The 25,260-nt window shown below is 38.8% G+C and overlaps 1 protein-coding gene across 4 annotated transcripts in view; it reads left to right on the forward strand.

Annotated features, from left to right (window-relative positions):
• The window catches only part of LOC122792993 (probable JmjC domain-containing histone demethylation protein 2C), a 1,041,568-nt gene that overhangs the window by 584,947 nt on the left and 431,361 nt on the right, over positions 1–25,260 (forward strand). For all 4 annotated transcript variants that reach the window (XM_044060615.1, XM_044060616.1, XM_044060618.1 and 1 more), the window contains one exon: positions 12,966–13,170. In XM_044060615.1, coding sequence (XP_043916550.1) covers positions 12,966–13,170 — 205 coding nt within the window. The remainder of the gene's footprint in view (positions 1–12,965; positions 13,171–25,260) is intronic.

Here is a 25,260-nt window from a genome sequence, read left to right on the forward strand (position 1 = left end):
AAAATTGACATCTGATTCAGTTTATATTTTGGTCTCCCTGATGGATTTGGTTTTGAGACACAATTACATTTGGTTTCAAGGAAAACATTTCAAACAAACAAAAGGAGGTGCTATGGGAGCTCCTTGTGCTCTGGTGTTTGCAAATATTGTGTTGCTGTGGTGGGAGACCTCATTCATTTTTGGATCACCGTACGAAAAGTCAATTTACAAGTATTTCATACAGCTAGATGACATCCTGATGTTGTGGGATGATGACATAGAAAAAAATCCAACTTTTATAGAATACATCAATTCTACTGCCACTGTTTTGTCATTGACACACAGAGTGAATTTTGACAGCATGAATTTTTTGGATGTACATCTATAGAACAAAAACAAACAGCAATATGAGTCTTCCATTTATAAAAAAAACGACCTTCTCTACTGCTTTTTTACATTTCAAGAGTAACCATCCCTATTGGCAGAAAAGGAATTTGGTTACAGGTCAGTTGGAAACGGTCTCCCTGTGCTGTTTCACGTTTGCCGCCACCACTTCTTTGCAGCTGATTTCTTCCACTTCCACCCCTTTCTCCTTTTTACCCTTCTTTCCCTTTTCTTCTCCCTAAGCTCCTCCAAACTCTTTCTGTCTCTTTTTTGTACAATTCCTCGCAGAACTCCCTGAACACCTTTGCTGTTTGCCTGCTATCCATGATTCTATCTTACCTTCACTGAAATATCCCAGTTGCTACATCCATCCCTTTTCCTGACTATCCTTTACGCAGTAGTCACCCTCTTTGCATGTTTTTACCACCATAATTCTCTTCCTACTTCCCACTTCTAGCACATAATGCCTTGCAATCTTACTTTTACTCCTTTTCCTGATCTCTCTTATTACCTCTACATCCTTCCCCATCATTTTGTCCCTCTGCGATTTTTCTCAGTTCCCTTTCCCACTTATTGTGTCCCTCACTCACTCCCTTTCTGTCTCTCCCCCCTTTCACTCTTTCCTGCTCTCTCACCCCTCTGTTTTTCTTTTCATAGTTCCTTGTCAGTCAGTCTATTTCTCTCCCTCATTCTCCTGTCTGTTGTCAAAAATCTCCACCCACCTTATCTCATTCTCCTGTCTGTTGTCAGACATCTCCACCCACCTTATCTCATTCTCCTGTCTGTTGTCAGACATCTCCACCCACCTTATCTCATTCTCCTGTCTGTTGTCAGACATCTTCACCTACCTTATCTCATTCTCCTGTCTGTTGTCAGACATCTTCACCTACCTTATCTCATTCTCCTGTCTGTTGTCAGACATCTCCACCCACCTTATCTCTTCTCCTGTCTGTTGTCAGACATCTCCACCCACCTTATCTTATTTTTCTCTCAGAGTTTCTCTTACCTTCTTGTCGCTCTTTCTTCTCATGTACAACATACCAGCTTACCTTCCACTGCCTCAAATATCCTATATTGCTGATTTCTCCTGCCATTTTTGTCCCAGCACACTTCATCATAAAATGTTACACTTGTTTTTCTCTGCCATCTTTCTGTATATTTTAAACTGTTTTATCATTTTCGGTATACATTCCCACACCCAAAGAATACAACATTTTCTTTATGATGTTGAAAATTAAATGTCAAACCAAAATTTCTACTATAATACATTCTATTAAATCTTAGGTTCATAGGTCTATACCAGGCCTTTTTTAGCCTAGCTATACTTCACAAATTTATCTTCACAACTTTTGGCACCTAAGGTTACTTTTAGGGGTACGTGTAGGCTAGTGCTTGGGACGTCTACATAGCATTTATGTGTTACCTCTCTCCACTAGAGACATATGTGCCAGACCAGAGGTAAATTTTTAATTCTGTATCCACTAGTCCAAGTTAAACTAGAATTGAGTTAGGGAGAGCTCTGCTATACGTGGACAGGAAGCCTGTTCTAGAGAACGGGTAGTCTGTGACAGATACCTGTCCCTCCAGCAAGTCCTGTTTATGTCACAGGCAAGGTTTAGATCCTTAGATCGAGTAATTCTGATTCTGTTTGTCTTGAGGATATGCAGAAGGCCTATCAGAGTGTGCAATGAATATGCCTAGATCGTCCCTCAACAGTCTGTTGGAGACAAGAGTACAGAGATAAGGCTTTGAGGTGATCTCATAGGACATGTTGTTTATGCCTTGTATTCTTTTTGTGTAGAACTTTTGTGGACATTCCAGTTGTTGCGTCTGCCTGGTCAGGGACATACTAAAGGAGGGATTGTATTCATTGATTGGTCTGACGAGGGCCATAAAAGTGGAAAATTGACTTCCTTGGACCTTGATGCCATATAGCCTTGCATATAATTTGCACAATATAAAATTATTTCCTTACTACCACAGACACATGATGATTAAAGGCCAGGTTACTGTCAGCATGCATCCCCAAATTCCTGACTGCTGGGTGTACTGTTAAGGGTGTGTTATCAATGTGGTAATTTCTAGGGGTAGCCAACATCCCAAAGGATACTATTATGCATTTCTTGACACTGAGTTTTAAAAAATGTGACATAACACAGGCTGTTTGACTGTGTTAGTCCTTCTTGGATGGTATTATTGTCTTGCTGGGATTCTATGACCTCATCTAGTTTGCAGTTATCTGCAAACTTGGTCACCCAGTGGCCCTTGACTTTGGTCTTTACTTTAAAGAAGAAGAACATGCAAAAAAGGAGTGGATCCAACAAAAAGCCTCAGGAACTCCACTGGTGACTGGCCCCTTTGTAGAGGTGGCCCTCCCTATCCTAACTTCTTTGGTCATTTCTGTAAACCAGCTGTCTATCTAGCAAGTGACATAGGGTTTTCTGGCTGAGCCCGAAATTGGTCAGTATTGATCAATGCACTACCCTGGTAAACAAATATAAATAAATATATATTTAATTTTGTGGGTTTGTATATAATGCTTTAGTAGGGCATTCTGTCAAATACCTTGGCCAGGTCAAGGCAGTATGCACCATTTTGCCCTCATTCAATGCTTTGATGACTTTGTCGAAGACGTCCACCAAGATGAGTAGGTTTGACCTTCCCTTTATGAAACCCAACTGAGCTGGATTCAGTGTCTGAAGGTTTCCTATGTCATTGTTAATCATTTTCATGATAATTCCTTCCTTGGCTTTGTATATGAAACTACCCGGACTTATGAGTCAGTAGTCCGAGGATGGCCTTGTGCAGTGGGATGACAGTTGCAGTTCTCCATTTGTATGATATGAAGCTTGTCTGAAGGCTGTGGTTAAGTAGTGATTCTAGTAGTCTTCATATGTTGTGTTTCATGCTATTTAAGAGGCATCCTGGGATATTATTGGGACCCATCGATATGGTGCTCTTAGCCCTGGAGAGTATATTGAATAATTGGTTTTTAGTGATAGTTGGTGGAGTTTTGTTTGGTGGTATTTCCTCGGGGGTGCAGGGGGGTGGGGGGATGGATAGGGTAAAACTGGAGCTGAATTTGTCAGCCAGTAGGTTTGCTCTGTCTTCTGGTTCGATGTGGGTTGCTCTATTTACAATTAGTTCTGGAATTTTGTGTGCTGCCTTTGAGGTTGCGCACATAGCTAAAAAAAAGCTTTGTGATTGTCCTTGACCTGCGAGGCTATTTTAACCTCAGACTTAGCTGTGATAACTTGATCAGCCCTCTAAGCTGCTTGTTTAGATCGATGAGGGAGATTTTATCTTGCTGTATATTGTACCTCCTAAGATTTGCAAAGATTATGTTTCTTTTGTTATACAATCTATTGATGTTGAAATTATATTAGGATGGCTGGCTTGTTTTCTGAGTTTGCTCTAAGCTTATTACTGTTGGGTGCAGCTGTCTCCATGCAGCTATTAACATAATTGTACAGGGTTTCACTAAAGAACTCCACAAAGGCAGCATTTCCTTATACTTCCTAAAAGTTCCAGGATTAGCTGGGGTCCCGGGTTTTGCTTTTATTTTAAAGGTGACAGTTTTGTGGTCTGAATTTCTCAGAGAGGACATTACACTAGGCGGGGTGTAGCATTTTCCCATGTTAGTGAGGACCAGATCCAGTGGGATTTCACCCCTAGTAAGCATATGTTCTCTCTGCTGTAGGGTGTTTGTGTTTACAAAGTCCAGGAATCTCTGGGCCTGAAGATTTGAGGTTGTGCATAATTCCCATTTTATAGTAAAGTAATTATTCACCCATGAATATAATATTAGGTTGAATGGTAAGTTTCAGTTTGTGTTATGGGTTTCCTGAGTAGTAGAGGGGGAACTAAAGCTTACAAGGGTATGCTATTGGACTTTGTGGAAATTTAGACATGAAGAAGATCAAGGTCATTTTGACCAGCCATGAGGTATGTTTGTTTTTATTAAAGTTTTGTGGATTTTATCTGCAGCTGTGTCGTACTGGTATTTATTATTGCCTCTACTTTGTACTTTGCAAATGTCTGACAATCCCTGTTGGTACTACTGACAAGGTACTTTAGGAAGTCTTCCACCAGAAAAGTTTCATAGTGTCATCTATTTTGACTTTTTTGTGGAAACAGAATATAAAGTTGCAGCTGTCCTATTAGTTAGTGTGTAAGGAACAGACTGCATTAATTTTATGAAAGTAGAAATAAACAACTAAACTGGAATTTCACATCAGGATTTCTTTATTTTGTGTATACTCCAAACCTGGTCATGAGAAAGCAACCAAGACCTATATTAATAACGATGCAGCCATACCGATAGAAAGGGTTGCTCCTGACAAAAATGTGGAAAAAGTGAAAAAATATTAAAACAGGGAACAACAAAATATTTATGGAACATGATTTAATGTACACTGGGCAGAAAAGAAGCATGTTTATCCTTGCAATCAGTGGATGTCAAGAGACAGGTGGGAGATTTAAGTTGCTGTTTTTAGAGTACTTGTTCCTGTGGGAATCTGGTTATATTTCGTGTTTAATATTTTGTTTGTTCTTCAATTTGCTTTTTGAACTGTATCCCACAATTCCATTGGAGTGAGTGAGGTTACATATTTATGTATGCAAATTTTATGTTAATCAGTGTCCATATTTTTGGCCAGTTGTACCTACTTTTAATGGACCTTTGTACAGAGTTTTGATGATTCCAGGTTGAGAGGTATGTATAGAGCAGATATGTAGCTGAGCTAGGTATGGAAATAAGGAAAGCTGGTAGTGAAATGCAGAAGTCCAGGAAGTCATTAAAAGGAAGATATATTTCAGGAAAAAGTGGGAGCAGAAAAGACAGACCAAGCTAAGAAGTAATACTGATTAGCTAACAAAGAGTCTAAGAGAGCAATTGCAATAGAGTAAAACAAGGCATTAGAACCACTGTACCAGTTTCTGGAAGATGACTGAGCAGATGACACTAAGAAACTCTACCAGGATGCAGAGCAAGATAGTCATCAGGCACCCTTCATAAGGGATGCCAGCAACAATGTGCTTACTAGTTCACAGGCAGATGGAAGGAGTACTTTCAGCAGTTTATTAATGAGGAAAGCTCACAAAAAAAGCACTGCTTTAGACACAGCATACGATGAAAGATGATGAAGAGCCCAACCTAGAAGAAGTAAGAATACCACTAAGGAAAATTAAGTCTGGGAAAGCAACAGACTCAGATGAGGTCACAACAGATATGATCAAGATGGGTGGCGGTATAGAGAGAAAAACATATCCCAGGTGACCGGAGAATGGTTATTCCAGTGCCAGTGTGTACATGAACAAAGAAGACATTCACAACTTTATTTATTTATTTATTGATATTTGATTACCAGGAACGCCCAACTGTGTAGGATTCCACTTTCAGTGGAGGCCTGGGGAGAAAAAGCTCCAAATTATTGCAAAACATTTTAAGAACAATGATTTTACAATCTACAAAAATTAAAACAAAAACATCTGCAGTTTAAATAATTATAACAAATTAGACATAATATAAAAACATTGGTTAAGACTCTATACCAGGTATATGACAATCATTTAATATTTAGAGAAGTTTTAGACAGTTTGTGGAGAAATTAAAGGTAAGTTAGTCTAATAGAAATAGGAATTGCAAAATGAAGTGACAGAAAAACAGGCTTATGGTATATTTAGAAAGTCAGGGAAGAAAATTTGATAGCAGTAAGGAAGTAAGTGAAGAAGGGAGAGTAAGGAGGTAAAAGGAATGAAAAGTTACTTGGTCACACTTAGGGATATATTTTATCCTGGTTTTGAGCAAGAACAGAGCCAGATTTTAGCTAGGAAGTCTTTCAGAGTGGTTTTTAAAGATGGGAGGGAGTGTATACACCTGAAGGATACAGGTAAGGAGTTCCACGTTTTAGCAACCTTGTATGAGTACAGACAATACCAAGCAGATTTGCTAGGTTTGTAGACAGACAGAAGTTTTTGGTCACCGGATCACAGTGACCGACTGGGAACATAGTTGTATAGAATGATGTTTAGTGCTTGGACAGGCAGATGGATGCTGGATAATTTTATAGGTGGTAAGAAGCTGTGTATATGTTAGTTGACGTGGCAGGTCTAACCAATTTAGGCTTTTCAGTGCTATAAAGTGCTGGGTTCTGTAAGCGGTATGTGCTGCAAATTTAGCAACTTTGTTATAGCACTTTTGTGAAGTCTGTAAATTAGTAAGGGTGGGAATGCCATAAAGAAAAGTGGGGCGGAGATAAGAAGTGGCACATGTAGTTTTAGTTGTGTTGGTGAGAAACTTTTTGGCTCTGTAAAGCATCCCTAGTTTTTGATGAGTTTTACTTATGCAGTTTTACATATGCAGGTCGAATGTAAGATTATCATCCACTGTCATCCTTAATAGCTTGCTATGAGAGGTGACTTCAGTGGTTGTATTATCAAGAGAGAGGACGTTCATTGTTTTTTTTTTTTTTATGAGAGAGGAATTTAGGGGGAAAACGTAGTACTTTGGGATTTTCTGGGTTGAGCATGATTTGTGATTTACGAAGCCATGTTTCAGTGGCTGTTAAAGCTTTCTTTATAATTTTTTGGAGGTGTACCATGTTGTCAGATGTGCAAATGAGATTGGAATTACCTGTGTATTGTATAAGGGTGTCCTGTTGTGTGGATGTATAGAGGGTGTTGGTGAAAATGTTAAAGAGGAGGGGACCAAGGATAGAGCCTTCTGGTACACAAGTGATGAGTGGGAGGCAAGGAGAGTGTGTGGAGTGCCATTAATACTGACTGATACCTATTGGATAGGTAACTTTTGAACCATAGAAGGGTAGGCTGAGAGAGACCTAGTGAGGGCGTTTCAAGTGACAAACTGTGTCAAAGGCTTTAGACAAGACTAGAAATAAGGAAGAAACTACTTTGCCATTTTCTCTAGCTTTATTAACAGTATCTTGTAGGTTAGAAAGCCAGTGCTAGTACTGTGGGAAGGATGGAAGCCATATTGTGTAAGGGATAGCAGTTCTTCCTGCAGGAGATAGTCTAGCAGTTGTTTTGGGCTACTTTGATCACTACAGAGGTATTACACTCCTGTCACACTGCATGAAAGTTCTGGAGAGGACGGTTGATAATGCACAGAATAGTAGAAAGTAAGATGGGAGATGAGTAATTTGGATCAATGTTGGATGTAACACAACCAGCCCGATGTTTGCAGAGACACAGATAGTTGAGAGGAAACTAGAGATGAGAGAGAAGTCTAACTGGGCATTCAAAGACTTTGTGAAAGCATATGATAAGGTCTCAAGAAAGTTAATTTGAGCAGTCCTGTGATGGTCTGAATTCCCAGAAATGTTGGTAGGATTAGTGCAGGCTATATACAAAGACCCAATAACACAAGTACGAACAGTGTTTGGATTCACAGAGAGGTTCCCAGGGAGAGTGAGTGTTCATCAAAGTTCAACTCTGAGCCCGCTGCTGTTTATACTGGTGCAGGTTTATATTAGCAAGCATTTAGAAGATGACACAGCAATAGTATGCAGATGATGTTGCAATACAGGCAGGCTCTAAACAAGAACCTCTGCAAAGGCTAGGGGAATGGAATGTAACTCAAAGGCATGCAGGATGAAGCAGAGTACAGATATGATAGTTGTAATATCAGCAATGAGGAAAGTTAGTAGAAGATGAGAACTGAAATAGAAGGAAAAGTAGTGGAACGGGTTAACAGCTTCAAGTATCCCAGAGGGTGGTTAAGGAGAAAGGAAGTCTGAATGAGGAGGTCAAAGCTAGAATCAGAGAGGCAGTGTGTGAATGAAGAATGCCAAAGAAGATGAAAAGTAAGGTGTAGAAAACAATATTGTGACCAGTACTACTGTGTGGTACAGAAAGGCAGAGCAGTTGAGGAACCTAGAGATGATGGAAATGAAGTGCAAGATATGGGTGGTAGGATGCATATTGTGGGGCAGACAGCAAAATGAGGACATCAGAGCAGAAACCCAAGTAATTGCAGAGTAGGTCAAAGAGAAATGATTATGGTCATTTGGGCATGTGCAGAAAAGCAGAAGACAATCTGTTGAAGAAGATTTGGAACAACCACGAAGAAGGCAAGAGGAAACGAGGGCATCCAGCAAAGAGAAGGATGGATTGTGTGACAGAAGACCTGCAGCACTCAGGCATTAGTGTCACAGAAGGTAGGAAAGTGGCATTGAATTGACAAAGATGGTAACAGTTGACACGACACCCTGACTCCATGTAGAAAATGAGGGAATGGGTGTTGATGAATGATGATTCTCCACTGCTGACAAATATTGTACCCTCTTGGAGTGACATCAAAAACTTAGCCAATTATTAGTCAGTCATCTTCTGTTCATATTGTGGCATCATCCTTGAAGAAGGTAGAGTGCTGTTTAATGCCAGGCTCATACCAACCTGGGACACACAGTCTGAGAGCTTCAACATGTTAGTTTACCCTTTAAGTGAATTCTACCTCGTATCCATCTCCACCTTTCCTTTCAGCCTTTGTCCATCTGTCCCAGACCATCTTTGATGCCTTGGTGTATTCTCTTAACAACTGCCCATTCTGCTGGTCTAAAACCCTCACCATAAGGATGTACTTTCAGAGATCTAGGGAGCAGTTAATCCCTACAGACTGCTGCCTGTGCCCCCTACTTCCCCATCCACTGTTCCTGTTCAAGATGGCCTCTTCATTTCTCCTTAATGTAATCTTGTGAACCAGTGTCATGCCATCCCCATTCACCCTTCACTTTTGGCCTTGAGTATGAAGAACTCTGGCTTCTCTAGCCTCTGGTCATACCCCTGCTCCTTAATACCATGGACATTCCTGGTATCTTTTCTCTGGATTCCTTCCAGCAGCCTGGTATCCCTTTCCTTTCTATTACCTGCAGAATGGTACTCAGTACTGTAGGTGTAGCATTACCACTATCTTGTAGTGTGGACGCATTACCTCTTTGCTTCTGGAGGCTACCCCCGTGTAGATGCATCCCAGCATTCTGCTACTAGTGCCACCGCTCACTCTGTCGGTGGTCCATCTGGGTGTGATCAACATCCCAAATCGTTTTCCTGCTCATTTGTCATCAGTTCCACTCTCCCAGCTAACACATCACACCATGGTCGTAGCTGCCTAATTTAAGTGCTTTGCATTTGCTTGAAGTGGAATTCAACCGCCACCTTTCTGACCATTTTGTTGGCCTTTCCAAATCCTTCTATAGACTGCCACCATCTTCCATTCCCACACCTGCAAACATACTGAAGAGTATTGGACCCAAGACTGATCCAAGTACTCCACTAGTCACTTTTCATATTTCTATCAAAATTCCTCACACCAGAACCCTGTGTGTTTAACTGAATAATCCATCTCATTATTTAATCCTGGGGCATGCACCTCAAATGTTCATTTAATCAGTAAAAGCTCTAAAATATACATCCAGTCCTGTATTCCCAACACAGCCCCATTTTGATACGTGCTGTTTGGCCATAGAGTAAAAAGATATTGAATGTCTTATCAGTCATTTAAAATAATAGCAAATGGCAGAAGGTTACTACTTTATACATTTATGTCTAAATATTGTATAAAACAAGTAGAAAATCCAAATCTTTATCCAGACGCCTTGCCTAAGTGTTTCCTAAGAATTCTTCTGCAAATGACATGTTTAGAAGTTGTTTTCCCCACTTCAGGTCAGTTCTCTCATCTTTAATTTTATCTTTATTGCCATTATCCACCGTCACTTATCTCCCTTCACTCTTTCTTCTAGTTCATTTATCTGATAGGTATTCCATATTGTCCCTTCTTTTCTTGGCATCATACTGTTCTTTCTTGCACTTCTGACAGTTTCAAATTATTTTAACTCCCCATCTTCTATCTGCCTTGTTTTATTTACTTTCACTTTCTTATCTGGGGGCCCCTTTTTGGTTCCTCCTGTGCTCCACCACCAGACTCCTAAATTTCATTCTCCTCCTAAGGGGAGATTTTCCTAGTATTTTCCGTTTTGGAAATTTTGCAACTTAATGCATTTAGAATCTCTTCCTCCTGTTTGCATCATATCCTGCTTTGATGGGATTGAATAACATATTAATTTTCTAGAACTTTGAGTGAAATAGCTCAGTGAATTTATTTCTGATTTCTCTTAAAAAAATCTAGTAGCGATTTCTTAAAAGCACAGAAGGATGTACATTTCGTAACCTACAGTGGTCCTTTTCAGTAAACTACGTGGATGTGCCACAGACTTGATTCCTCTTTTCCCGTTTCTCATATTTAGTTTTAGTAACAAATTGCCCCGTGGGCTATGTGTTCTGGAATATGATCCAAAAAAGAATGAGGTCTGTTAGCTCCTTGAAAATTAGGCGCGGATCATTCAAAACCATGTATGATTTTCCGTAAAGTCTCTTAACCTGTCCCTGTAGGATTTTCTTAATAAAAAGTTTTGAGTTTTCTCTAGTTGCACAGAGTGTTGCATTAGACAAGTATAAAAAGCTGCCCTGTATTCTAAAAATCAGTGTCATATTCAGTATGATATACAGGGCACAGCTTTTTCTCTGAACCATAATGATACTCCAGTAGGTATTAAACAACCTGTCCCAAACACTTTCCTAACAGCCTTGTAGACATTTTGACCTAATGTAGTAATTATCTTATCCATACTCCCCCAGCCTGCACTGTGCCAGGGGTCGTCTTTCCTCTACTCCTTCTTTCTTGCTAACACACCTTAACTTCAATGAACTGTCACACCTGGTACCATCACTTCTTTTTTTTGCTCTTTACAGTAGCCATGACAGAGGAAAAAATGGATAATATTGATAAAGCAGAAGATACAGCATAAATGGTAGGGTTTTGAGATGGAGGTTGTAGGAAGCATGGAGCAGAAAAATAATTTGAATGCTAATCTTCACAGATTAGAGAAGTTGTAAGCTAAGACTAGAGCAGTGTGGCTGAGGAAAGTAGAGATGAATGTGAAGTTACTAGTTTGGAGACTGAAGGATATAAGAAGGGTTTGGATCTCAAGGGTTTAGGACAGAGAGGACAACAGGAGATGTAGATGTGAGGAAATAAGAGAAATGCTCAGGTCATTCCATGCTGATTTGTGTGCCAGAAGCTACAACACTACTAACAACGATCACAAAAATCATTCGGTATGATGAGTAACTACAGAACTATACAGACAGCGATCACAAAAATCATTCGGTATGATGAGCAACTACAGAACTATACAGACAGCGATCACAAAAATCATTCGGTATGTTGAGTAACTACAGAACTATACAGACAGCGATCACAAAAATCATTCGGTATGATGAGCAACTACAGAACTATACAGACAGCGATCACAAAAATCATTCGGTATGATGAGTAACTACAGAACTATACAGACAGCGATCACAAAAATCATTCGGTATGATGAGCAACTACAGAACTATACAGACAGCGATCACAAAAATCATTCGGTATGATGAGTAACTACGGAACTATACAGACAGCGATCACAAAAATCATTCGGTATGATGAGTAACTACAGAACTATACAGACAGCAATCACAAAAATCATTCGGTATGATGAGTAACTACAGAACTATACAGACAGCAATCACAAAAATCATTCGGTATGATGAGTAACTACAGAACTATACAGACAGCGATCACAAAACTCATTCGGTATGATGAGCAACTACAGAACTATACAGACAGCGATCACAAAAATCATTCGGTATGATGAGTAACTACAGAACTATACAGACAGCGATCACAAAAATCATTCGGTATGATGAGTAACTACAGAACTATACAGACAGCGATCACAAAAATCATTCGGTATGATGAGGAACTACAGAATTATACAGACAGCGATCACAAAAATCTTTCAGTATGATGAGTAACTACAGAACTATACAGACAGCGATCACAAAAATCATTCGGTATGATGAGTAACTACAGAACTATACAGACAGCGATCACAAAAATCTTTCAGTATGATGAGTAACTACAGAACTATACAGACAGCGATCACAAAAATCTTTCAGTATGATGAGTAACTACAGAACTATACAGGCAGCGATCACTATTGCCTAGTTGGCCTATGCCTAAGGCCGGCTATGCCACTGCAGTAGGTGTGGTTTTATACGGCTTGGTTTGGCTGCTTCTGATTTATTTATTTCTCTTCACTGCTGGACATTATTTCATTTGGTAGCATTCCTGCATACCTCTTTTACATTCCATTTGACAGTTTAATAATTTTATTGTTAAAATTTAATGTCTGAAGTTCCCTACTAATCAGTAATTTTATTAATACTTTGTCTAAAGTACGCTTTATTATTTTACTTTTTTCCAATGTAAGTAGAATGTGGCTGTAGAAAAGTCCCACTGGCCTAGCCTAGTCAGCACTCAAAATAAAATAAGTCCAGTAAATAATAATAATAACTTTATCTCCCGCTGCAATTATACCTCTCACAGTCATACATAGTTTCTGTACCTTTCAGTAATTATGCATGCAAAAATATTCTAAACTGAACTGTGTGAAATTGTAAAGAAGACACTTGTAAAAATGCAATGAAGCTTTGCATTTTAATTGCCTTAATTATTTCCTTCCTTCTTGTTGATGATTCAGGAATGTCTGATGCTCTCCTTCTGAACAGTGACATCACGACTGAAAAGCTACGAGCGAGCCCAGAGTTCATACTGCAGGACACCCCCTGTTTCATCATGCCTGCGTACATTCAGAGATGTCGGAAGTGCTGGCCGGTCTGCAGTCCAGAGCAACAGGAAGGGAGGCTGCCAAAAGACATCTCCTGCAGGTTCCAGCACTTTCGCAGGTATTCTAGATGTAACCGTTTCTCTGTTAACACACTGAGTACTGATAACTATGAATCGCTATTGCTTCCTGCAGCATATGCTGACTGAAACTGATGTCTTTTCTGTAGCACAACACTAATTTTGGGCATTGTTTTCCTTCACTCAGGTGTCTTTACTGTAGTAGAGGATTCTTCAGGATTATTTTCTGTAACAAAAACATCACATATGTAAAATTAATGGTAGCAAATAGAAGTTATTTATGCCCTTATTCAGGTGTATCCACTGAAGAAACTGATTATTTTATGCCACAAATCACATAAAACTTGCAGTGGAAGTATCACAACTCGTAATGTAAAAAAAAAAGTATCTCCTGTCTCAATGGCTGTTGTTTTAGAACTGTTAAATTCACTTTTCTGCCTTAAAAAAACAGTAGTTTTTGTAAGCTGCAATTTTACTTGATATGAGAAAAAAATCAAATCTCCTCCTAAACCGAATATTAAGGTCAATTTAATGCTTTGAAAAAATTGCCACATTTGATTCTGTACTATTGTCCAACTCCCCCATTCTCCAGTTACATGCGATGTGACCGTAAGTATTTTAGTTAATAAACAGTACTGTCAAGTCGTGCCTGAGAATAATATCTTGTTTCTAGCGGGATTATCCGCTTGAGCAATAAATAAAAAGTAGCAGAAAATACAAATTGATTGTGTGCAATTTATACTTTCCTAGTCTGAATCTCCACCTTTGAGTAGTGCCTGTCTCGCTGGACATTTCTTGCAGCAATTACACGGTAGTGCTACAATAATTAAAAAAAATACAAAACAATGATATTATGTATTAAATTCAAATAAGGCTGCTCATGTATTCCATGGTCTTTTATGGAATTCTCTCTCTCCTCTATCTATTAAAAGTACTAAATACACACACACACACACACACACACACACAAAGCCCATTGCTTAGGCACTGATTGAAACAAGAGGATAGTGTTAGTTCTTATCTGGGACTTGAACCCAGGCCTTCGAGGATACTGTGCTCGTGTCTCTACCACTGGATCAACAGCATAGGTGATCAAGGTCAAATTACACACACACACACACACACACACACACACACACACACACACACACACACACACACACACACACATCTACTGTTCAAATCATAGAGGTGAAAGGATAATATTAGCTAATTTGGGACCCCAGACCTGCCACATACTACTATAATATTCAGCTGCGGTGAGTGAGGCATTATATGCAGTAGTGGGGAGTAAACAAGTTTGTTCTTATCTCTGCATGTCATGATGAGCTGTTTTAAGTTGAAACTTCTGTGGTTTCATGAGTATCCATTTGCTTTTGTATTGTGCTCCCATTAATTGACATACCTTTTTAGCTTACACAAACAAGACACATTTACTTTTATTATTTGTCTTTGTTATAACAAGCCAGCTTAAACAAAGTAAAAGCACTAATTTACTGGCAGACCTTCTATCATTCTGCTTACTCCCTTATTCCAGGTCTGACTCAATATTGCTTACCTTTCCATTACAAAGCCGTCTCAGATTTAAAATTCTTGCTTGCAGTAAATGCTTGTGGGTTTTCACTTTTCCTGGAATTCCTGTGCAGCTATTTCTTTTACATGAGCTGTTTACCTTTTATTTCCTGTTCCGTCATGAAATGTTAGAAAGTAAATCATTCATTTAGTATAATTAGTTTGGGTTACTTCTACCTTCGTCACACACTTGCTGTCTTTGCTGTTTGAAACATTTGTGCATTGAAATATTTTTGTTATTTAACAGTGCTTATATGCACCAGGACTGCTGCTGTGCTCTTCAGAAAGCAATTGTATATATTTTCCTCACATGATTTAACACTTTAAAAGCAAGCACCCAAACCCTACAAACACACCCTAACTTGACAAGATGTTGCAATAATAACTTTGGAGGAAATAACTAAATTTTGCTTGGGCTGTTAGGCCCGTGGAAGCCATGGGAATTCCAGATGTTCTGAGTTGTATCTTACAGTTTACCCCCAATCTTTTTAGCTAAATAATGGCCTAAACAAAAGCTAGGACTAAGGGAAGAAATTCAGTCTTACTACAACTTTGTTTTTTCCTGCATCCTAACTAGCCAAGAGTGCATCTATAACCTATGGAAGCCACTGGGTTATAGGTGGACTGAGGTGCATTTTACAAGTATTTTTCAACCTTTTGATCCAATGATGGTCTGATCAAAAGAAGATGAGTAATTGAAGAAATTCAGTTGTTGTTTGTCTTTTGGTTTTTTCCCAGTAAGGGGTCGCCACAGTGGAACTCTGGTCCACTAATGATTGGCAGTAGATTTTTTACGAAACGCCGAGGTGCCAGCTCGATGCCCAACCTTCAACGAAGGCACGCCCATTTACGCACGCATGTCTTTCGAACGCTACCCAACCGCGGGGAGGACATGCAGACTCCACACAGAAGACACTCCCAAGCCACGCCGAGAATCGAACGGGAGAACCTCTTGCTGTGAGGTAACAACGCTACCGCCGTATCACCGTGGCATTAATTGAATAAATTCAGTACTAATCTAAGACTTTCCTTTTTCTGGCATCCTTTCAACACTTACTGACTGGCCATAAGTATACTGTAAAAAAATTCCTTTTCCCGGCATCCTTTCAACACATGCTAACCGGCCATAAGTGTACTGTAATAACTATGAAATAAATAATCTAATTAAGCTGGGGATCTGGTGTCGTTAGACTCCCAGAAGCCATTGGTACATAAATGCCACAAAGTACATCTTAGAGCTTTGTAAACAACATTTTTTGTTCAGTAAAGGCCTTAACAAAAATCTTGACTAAAGAAAGAAATTCAGTCTTACTTTTCAACTTGACTTTTTCTTGCAATTCTTTTCAACACAACTCAGCTGGGCAAGACTGATTTGTAAAAACTGTACAGCGAATACCTAATTTAAGTCAGGGACCTAGGGGTTGCTAGGGCCCCATGTTTGTTCTAGATGCTCTGAGGTAAATTCATTTTAGAGCTTTTTTTTAAACCTTTTGATCCAGTGATTTGACTGATCAAAGCCAAAAGTAAAAAAAAAAAAATGCACGCAAAATTCTCTTTTTTCATCCTTTCACCAAGCCCTAACTGTACTGTAATAACTGTTTAGGAAAATACCTTAATGAAGTCAAGGGTCTGTGGACCCTTAGAAACTACAGTATAGATGCTCTGAGATGAATTTTAGAACATTTTTTCTAACCCTTTTCTCCACTGATTTGCTTGAACCAAAAACACAAGTACAGAAAGAAATTCAGTTTTATTGTTTTTTCTTTCAAGGAGCAAATAAGTCGTGTCCAAGAGTTAGTGTTAAAGTCTGACAAAATAGCAGTTTACAATAAACTGAGAAGAAAAAAAAATGTTTCCAAGGATACAAATCATAATCAGACATGCCTCTTCACAACCTACCCCCAAAAGACAGCTGCCTTCTGTGTACCTTTCTGGTGTCCAGGTTAGACTAAACTTGAAAGAATAAATATAACACCGTAACATATGGCAGCCTGTTGCTGTCAGACTTGTTTAAAACAAGGTACCTCCTTATGACTAGCCCCAAGACATATTCTCGTATATATGCGACTGATGTTTAATTGTGAGGAAACTTTAGGAGAAAAAAATAACCACACTGTCCCCAGCCCCTACACAAGCTAAAAAGACCTTCTGTACACACCTCTGAGGTTTCTTTGTGAGGAAAATTAAAGAAGTAATGATATAATGATAATGCCATCAACAGCACCCCCATACAAGCTGCAGTAGCCTTCTGTTCCCACCAGTGAGCAGGGCACACATACTGACCATGGCCCTGAAAATCCAGGTCTGTCACAAGATACACTGATTTTTTTTCACTCACATATTGACACTGGCCCTTACAAGCCAAGTCTATCACAAGATGCATAGACATACACAAGCATACACATTCTGCACCCTTACCTTCAGTCAGACTGGAGGAATCGCAAGTTTTTGGCATGTTAGGGGAAACCCGAACGTTTGGATAAAACCATACCCACCGAGATGAGGAAGACATGCAGATCCTGCATAGAACAAGTTAAGGTCTCAGAGACAGTATTTGAAACGACAGTGCTGCTCACTGCACTATATTGGGTCAGTCAGCAATTGCTTTCAAATATACCCTTATTTTGGATGAGGCATTAAACGATGGCCTCATCTCTCTTGAGTTGCTGGTAGCTCAGGTGGATGTGAAAGATCACATGGAACTTCATGGAAATCAAAAAGAGTAGCGTCAGTGTATTTGTATACATATTTACATAAATATATACATATCTATACATTTATTGTTTAAAGTCATTTTGTTTTTCGGGTTTATACATATCAAATTATTATTCATCTACATATATATTTCCTATTCGACCCCCACTCCTTTTTCCATAACCATAATCTAATCTTTTTTAATATTAATGACAATGCCCGATTCTCATTAAACGTAATTTCATCAATCAATTCATTCCGTAATACCCATACTACATAAAACACTTTTTTATCGAAATCCAAGTTTGCTTTTTTGTTTTTATTTTTATAATATCCATATTCAACCATATCCATATTTATATCATTATGTTTAAAAATTCCCCCCAAATAAATTCTGTACATAATTTATTCCATAGTTTTTTGATCCTTTCTCATTTCAGAACAACATGTTCTAGAGTTTCTTCTTTACTGCAAACATATTCTCTCATTTTTTTTTTCTTTTTGTAAGGCATATTTACTTTTACTGGTAATTTTTTCAATTCCCAAGCTCCATAAAAATCTTGACATTCAACATTATAACTATTATTAGACTGAGGGTATTCTTACTATACCATTTCTTTCTTTCTTTATTTAATTGCTTTAATCTTCACTTCTGGAATATGTTCCAATGGATTAATACAATAATATTTTCTCAATATTTTTATACCATATTTTTCTTTCTTTTTTCTACTTCATCAGTCTTTGTTTTCCATATTTTTATCTTTTGATGGTAATTCTCTAGTTTATTAAAACATTCTTTCAATATTGTATTACTTCTTATTCTTGCCCAGCATTCCTTATACTTACTTTTAAATATATTTTTTAATAAATTGACATTTTTTTCCTTTAACTATTTCAGTATTTTATACAAATGTAATGAATCAGCGTATACTATTGGATTTGGCATGCCTAATCCTCCTCCTCCTTTGTTCACGTATAATGTACCCCTCAACTGGATTTAATTCAGATCCCCATATAAGGGAGAAAAGTACTTCTAATTAAAGTATTTTTGTGCATTTTAGGCATCATAACACTTGATAAATGTCTTATCACCTAATAGTAGTGAATGAATCAAATGTACTATTTTTCCTATAAGCTAATATATATTTCCATAAAACACAAATATCTTTTAATTCCTTTTCTGTTATATGACTAATTTCCAATTCTGTTTGTAATTCCTCTTCTTCATTGTTGTTTTCTGTATTTCCCTTCTTTTCTTCTGAAATTTCATCTATTTCCATCTCATCTTTACTTTTTGTTTTGTTCCGTATTATTGCTCTAGTTCACAATAATTACCTCATTCTCTTTCTTTACAATCCATCTATATACATTTTTTACATTTATAACATTCAAGTTCACATTTGTTTGCTTTGTGTCCTGTTTTGCAACATATATAACATTTCTTTTTATTACAATTAGTAACTAAATGTCCTTTTCTACAGAAAAAATGTTTTTGGTTGCCCTCAGTATTTTGCAACACCTCTGTTACCTTCAGCACTTATAATACTATATATACAATTCTTTCCACTTTCATTTTTTAAATGACATTGCAATCCCATGCCCCAGTCCATAAGCACCTGCTATCATAAACTTCTGAAATCTATATATTATTTATTTACATATATGTTTTAAATGTTCTTTTAAAGTCTCGTTTTCTATCTCAGTTCAAAACTGTACATGTGTTTTCTTTTTAGATTTATGAAAAAATGCTTTTATCAAATATTTTTCTTTCAGTGGATTATTATTTTGTATTTTTTCATATTCACATAAAAAGCTTCTCCATACCTGCTACAGTCTCAAAAAAAGTCACAAAATGTCTCTTTGTTAATCAAAATGAAAAGCTTTTACCTGTTGTGTTTATACCCAAGGGTAAAATGACATTGACTCATACCTGATATCTAACTCCTGACTTCTTTTACTTTGCATTCTTACCATGAATTTTATTTTTAAATTGTGCTCTTTTTTTCCTTTTCTTTCCTTCTGTCTTGTGTGGTTGCCACTGTCTCTGCATGTGTTTTCTTTACTTTTCCACCACCTTCTTCCAGCATCACTTCTGCATCCTCCTCATTTATTTTATCCATGATGCCCCCCCAACATTACTTCGCGTTCTGTCTCAGTCTGGCTAATTAAGTCTTAAAGTAAATCATCCCATAACACTCCTGACTGGAGGGTTGTAACTATATATTCCTCTCCAACTGTATCATGCGTTGGCTCAAACACTTCTTCCAAATCTTTGACATCTAATACAATTTTTTTTTTTTGAGCTAGCATTTGCCTCACTCCTTTCAATGGATTTTTCATATCACTCACCATCCTTACAGCTGATTCCATGCTAGGAATGGGGCATACACATGTATTCACATATGATGATATAGTGTCCTGGCCAAATTTACCCTAGTCAGTAAATAAATACTCAAATAAACATAGATCCTGGTCCTACAACATCACCAAAGACAGACACCTTATATGTGTAAGGCTGATGTTTGTCATGAAAAGGAAGCAGATACATTGCAGTCTCCACACACATACAAACATAACCCATAGCAATATTAGTTATCAGTTTTACACTGATTTTAGCAAGTGCAATACATTGTGTGACATTGCTTCTGGTATGCAGATCAGTGGTTGTTGTTTAGCAGTGCAATACATTGCGTGAGACTGCTTCTGGTATGCAGATCAGTGGTTGTTGTTTAGCAGTGCAATACATTGCGTGAGACTGCTTCTGGTATGCAGATCAGTGCTTGTTGTTTAGCAGTGCAATACACTGTGTGACAGTGCTCCTGGTATGCAGATCAGTGGTTGTTTAGCAGTGCAATACACTGTGTGACAGTGCTCCTGGTATGCAGATCAGTGGTTGTTGTTTAGCAGTTTTCAAGCAATAGCAGGGGTAAGTCACTTTCATCCACAGACACTGTGTACACATCAGTTACAACCACATGACTGTGTACACCTCATATTGTACATTAAAACTGGTTTAATGCAAATACACAATAAAATTACCTCATGTCACATAAATGCACACCAGTTCTGAAAAGCTAAACCGGATTAGTGACTGTTTAAAATAAAAAAAAAAAGGTGAGTTACTTTCATCAGTAGACAGCCCAGCCCCCACCCAGCAGTTAGAAATACTTCTGCATACAGTTCAGACTGATTGTGAAAAAAAAAACTGAACATGGTCATTTATTGGTTTCACCTGCTAAAAATTGCCTGTCATATTCTTTACTCCACTAGTAACTGCTCTGATGCACAACCAGTTCTACAGTGGTATATCCTCAGCCATCCACTCAGGTCAGATTAAAAAGAAAAATGTAGTCAATTTGCTAAATCAAAGAACCACTACAAATGATTCCTGCTCTGTATCAGTAGCAGAACTGTAGAATAACTTCATCAATAAAGTCAAAAACATCTTCAAAGATTAACTCTTCCAAAAAATAAATAAAACTTGAGCTCTCGTATTCTGACAGACTGCATATGCACCTGAAGAAAAAAATGATATGTAACATATGTAAATATTTTTCTTTTATCCTGTATCATATATGCCTGGCACTACTAACATCAGTTGTTAAGAATGTAATACTAATCCCTTTCTCTGTAACGCAACCTGTTCTCTGTTGTATCCAGGGCTGAGCCTACTGCCATTTTCTGTCTATATGCCTGCAACCATTTTCTCTCTATATGCTTACTACATTTCCTCTCTATATGCCTATCACCATTCCGTCTATATGTCTACTACCATTCCCTCTCTATATGCCCACCGCCATATTCTCTCTATACACCCACCACCATTCCCTCTCTATATGTCTAATGCCATTTCCTCCCTATATGCCCATGACCATTCACTCTCTATATGTCTAATGTCATTTCAACTCTATATGTCCACCACCATTCCCTCTCTACATGCCCACCACCATTCCTTCTCTATATGCCTACCACCATTTCCTCTCTATGTGCCTAATGCCATTCCCTCTCTATATGCCTACTGCAATTCCCTCTCTGTATATTCCTAATGACATTTCCTCTCTATATGCCTACCACAATTTCCTCTCAATATGCCTACCACCATTTTGTCTCTATATACCTAATGCCATTTCATCTCTATATGCCCACCACCATTCCTTCTCTATATGCCTACCACCATTTCCTCTCTATGTGCCTAATGCCATTTCCTCTCTATTTGCCTACCGCAATTCCCTCTCTGTATATGCCTAATGACATTCCCTCTCTATATGCCTACCACCATTTCCTCTCTGTGCCTAATGTCATTTCCTCTCTATATGCCTACCGCAATTCCCTCTCTGTATATGCCTAATGACATTCCCTCTCTATTTGCCTACCACCCTTCCCTCTCTATATGCCTCATGCCATTCCCTCTCTATATGCCTACCACCATTTCCTCTCTATATGCACACTACCATTTCCTCTCTATATACACACCACCATTTCCTCTGTATATGCACACCACCATTCCTTCTCTATATGCCTACCACCATTTCCTCTCTGTGTGCCTAATGGCGTTCCCCCTGTATATGCCTACCACCATATAGCTGTTTGCCCAGCTGTACTTTCTCTACTTTAAGTGACAAAAGGATGTCCTTGCTTCTACTTCTGTCATCCTATTTTTATGACCTAGTTTGTTAATAATGTGTATATAGTTGGAGTCCAATAGCATTAACTGCATTCATAATGCTGCTTACGATATATATACCCTTGTTAACTGTATAGGTTTGTTTCTCTTCAGTGTCCTGTATGATAACTATTCCTGTTGCTAAAACCTTACATTTTCCCATTGTCATACATACTTTCTGTCTGTAACTGCTTCATATTTTGTTACTGCTATCAACATATTTGTATATGTATTTGTTAATTTTGTTATACATGAACACTTACTTTATTAATATTTATGATTGTGCTTGGTGACATTTTTTTATACTTGGTGCTAGAACAAAATCGTGAAACTTTACTCCTAAGGCCTCTGTGAGGACCCACCACTGGGCCAGTAATCAAGGGGTCTCAATCCTCACCACTGGTACCTGTGACGTTCACTGGGAGGATAACAGGTACACACAAAGTATTTTGAGATTCAGCTCTCTGTATCAAGTACAATTTCCCTTAAGAGTACACAGAGACCACAGTCAGTGTGGGGCTGGTTTCTCCAGATCCCCAGTAAGACTCCTCGCTGGCACAACTATAGAACTGAGTCCTTAGCTAGGGTTCCAAGCCCAGTCCTCCAACACTCTCTCTGTCCAACCAGTGCTTAATGTCCCTGTCGAAGTAGCTGATACACACACTCTTAGAGATTTCTTTTACACCCACACACACCTGGGAAAGGATAGCAAAGGTTTACTAGTGATGCTCCCTTCTGCCCAGACTATATGGTAGTTACCACTGCCACCAGAACTCCTCACCAGCTATTTTAAGGCCCTTAACAAAGGGTGTTCAGTTTTACTGTGTAATATTAATACTAATACAAATGATAGTTTGATTAAGTGCAAGGCTATTAACAGTAGCCCACACAGTGTCACCAAATAAATATGCAAGTACTAATGCAAAACCCCTATTGCTGCAAGCTGGCAGTACTTAGCACCTACCTGTAAAAAATACACACACAAGAGCTTTTGCCCAGATCTTTGGCAGGTGCTGGAAGTCATAAAACAGTTGCATTCCTCCAAACTTCAAGACTAGTAATTAGTTCTCCCCAAAGACAATACAGAAAGCTTCCTAGTGCAAACTTTGTGTCTCTGTCTGCCTTGAAACTTGTGAGATAGCATCTTTATGGCCTAGCCTATAATGTGGTTTAATTTCAGATATTTTTCTAAAGTTTGCTAGAGTGAGGTTAACCTTCCGGTTTCCTTTGTTAAAACATATACATTTAAACAGTTACAATAGTGCATGTACATTTCTGTTCTCTCTAGTAAGGCACATTGTGGATACATTTCAAACCCAAGCACTTTGATATACGTATACAAATGACATACAGTTCTAATACATTTGTAACTTCATCATCTTGTATAAATCAACTTGATATTCAGAAATGACATGTAATTATTTACAAAATTCAAGCTAACTGTGCTGGCAGTACTTTCTTTCTTCACAGCCTCTACTGAAAAATGGCTACACCTAAACACATTTTCCAGGTTAACATCTGCATACTAACAAATTGCCAGAGCTATTTTAGTTATGATGAATATTGTTGCCAGAAGTTGCAGCAACATCCAGTAGAGGTTCCATAACTAATTATTCAATTTCAGGGAAAAGGTACTTAGTTGCAAAGTGAACAAGTAAAGAAGACACTGACTAAAAAAAAAAAGATATTTTGAGAACTGAAATAGCCTGCAGCTCATCATAGGCTGTTTGGACTTTGTGTCACCTGCTGACCCAACTACAAATCATAAAAGTACTAGAACTTCTGGTTAACAACAGTAAACATCATGTATTGCAGGCCAAAATGTCATCTGCATAGGTTCATAGGATGATACTAGGCTATTGGCCCGGAGGCCCTTATAAGCCTAGCCAAGAATTTTGCCCATGTTCCCACAAACTCAGCACCTGTTTCCCCTGTCCAGCAGGGACACAGGTGGGATCCCAGGGGTGTATTTTCTGTTTCTCATCCAGTCGTCCGGGTTCCTCTTAAAGAGGGCTAGTGAGATACTCTGCTTGACGTGGAGAGGGAGTCTTTTCCACAGATGTGGAAGTGTTTGTGACACAAATCTATCCTGCCAACAAGTTTTGTTAATGTCACAGACCAGGTTGATGAGTGCGAGTTACGAGAGTGAAGTTTGACTTACGGATATGCAGCGACTCCAACAAGGCTGGGTCTGAGACGGCCTTGTATGCTAGACACAGGTCCCCTCTGAGCAGTCTGTATGAGCCTGATTAGAGGCACAGGGCTTTTAGCCTATCTGTATAGGATAGGTTTTGAGACCTTGGATTTTCCTGGTCAGGAACCTCTGTGGTCTCTCCAGCTGTTGCATGTACTTGGCAAGGTACATGCAGAAGGGGGCATTGTACTCGATAATGGGTCTGATAAGGGAGGAGTACATGGATGTTATGACCTCTTTTTTCCTGGATGAAATACTCTTACTTATGAGGTGGGCCATGTAGAAAGTCTTCTGTACAACAGAAGCAGAGTTATGGTCAAAAATCAGGTTGCGCTCAATTTGGGTGCCCAAGTCCCTCACGACTGAGTGTGTGCCTAATACGTTGTTATTACTTTGATAATTAGTGGGGAAGCCATTTTCCCCAAAGGGGATAATGATGCATTTCTTGGCATTCAATTTGAAGCCATGCTTCTGGCACTAGTCATTTGGTTTGGGTAAGGCCTTTTGGAGGCTGTTCACATCACTAGGGGAATTTAAGACAGCGCCCAGCTTGCAGTCATCTGCAAACTTGGTCAGCCACAGATCACTGGTTTTGGCTTGCACCTCAGAAACGTATATCCCAAACAGTAGAGGCCCCAAGACTGATCCTTGGGGTACACCGCTCATTACAGGTCTACTACTAGAGGTGGCTTCCCCTATTTTGACTGAGTGGGTTCTATCAGTGAGACAGTTAGCTACCCATTTGGAAACATACGGGTTGATCCCAGCTGGGAGAGTTTATCTATTATGCCAGAGTGGGGAATGGGATTGAAGGCTTTGGCTAGGTCAAGGTAGGCGGTGTGCACCGTCTTCCCCTTGTTCATGGCTTTGGTGAATGTTTTGAAGAAGTCGATCAAGTTTAACAGGCATGATCTCCCTTTGACAAAACTAAAATGTGTGGGGTCAACCATTTGGAGGTTTTCCCTGTTTATAAGGCTCATGATAATGCGTTCCATGGCCTTACAGATC

The sequence above is a fragment of the Protopterus annectens genome, chromosome 2.part0, assembly GCF_019279795.1.
Source record: "Protopterus annectens isolate FY-2018-M chromosome 2.part0, PAN1.0, whole genome shotgun sequence".
Lineage (NCBI taxonomy): Eukaryota > Metazoa > Chordata > Ceratodontiformes > Protopteridae > Protopterus > Protopterus annectens.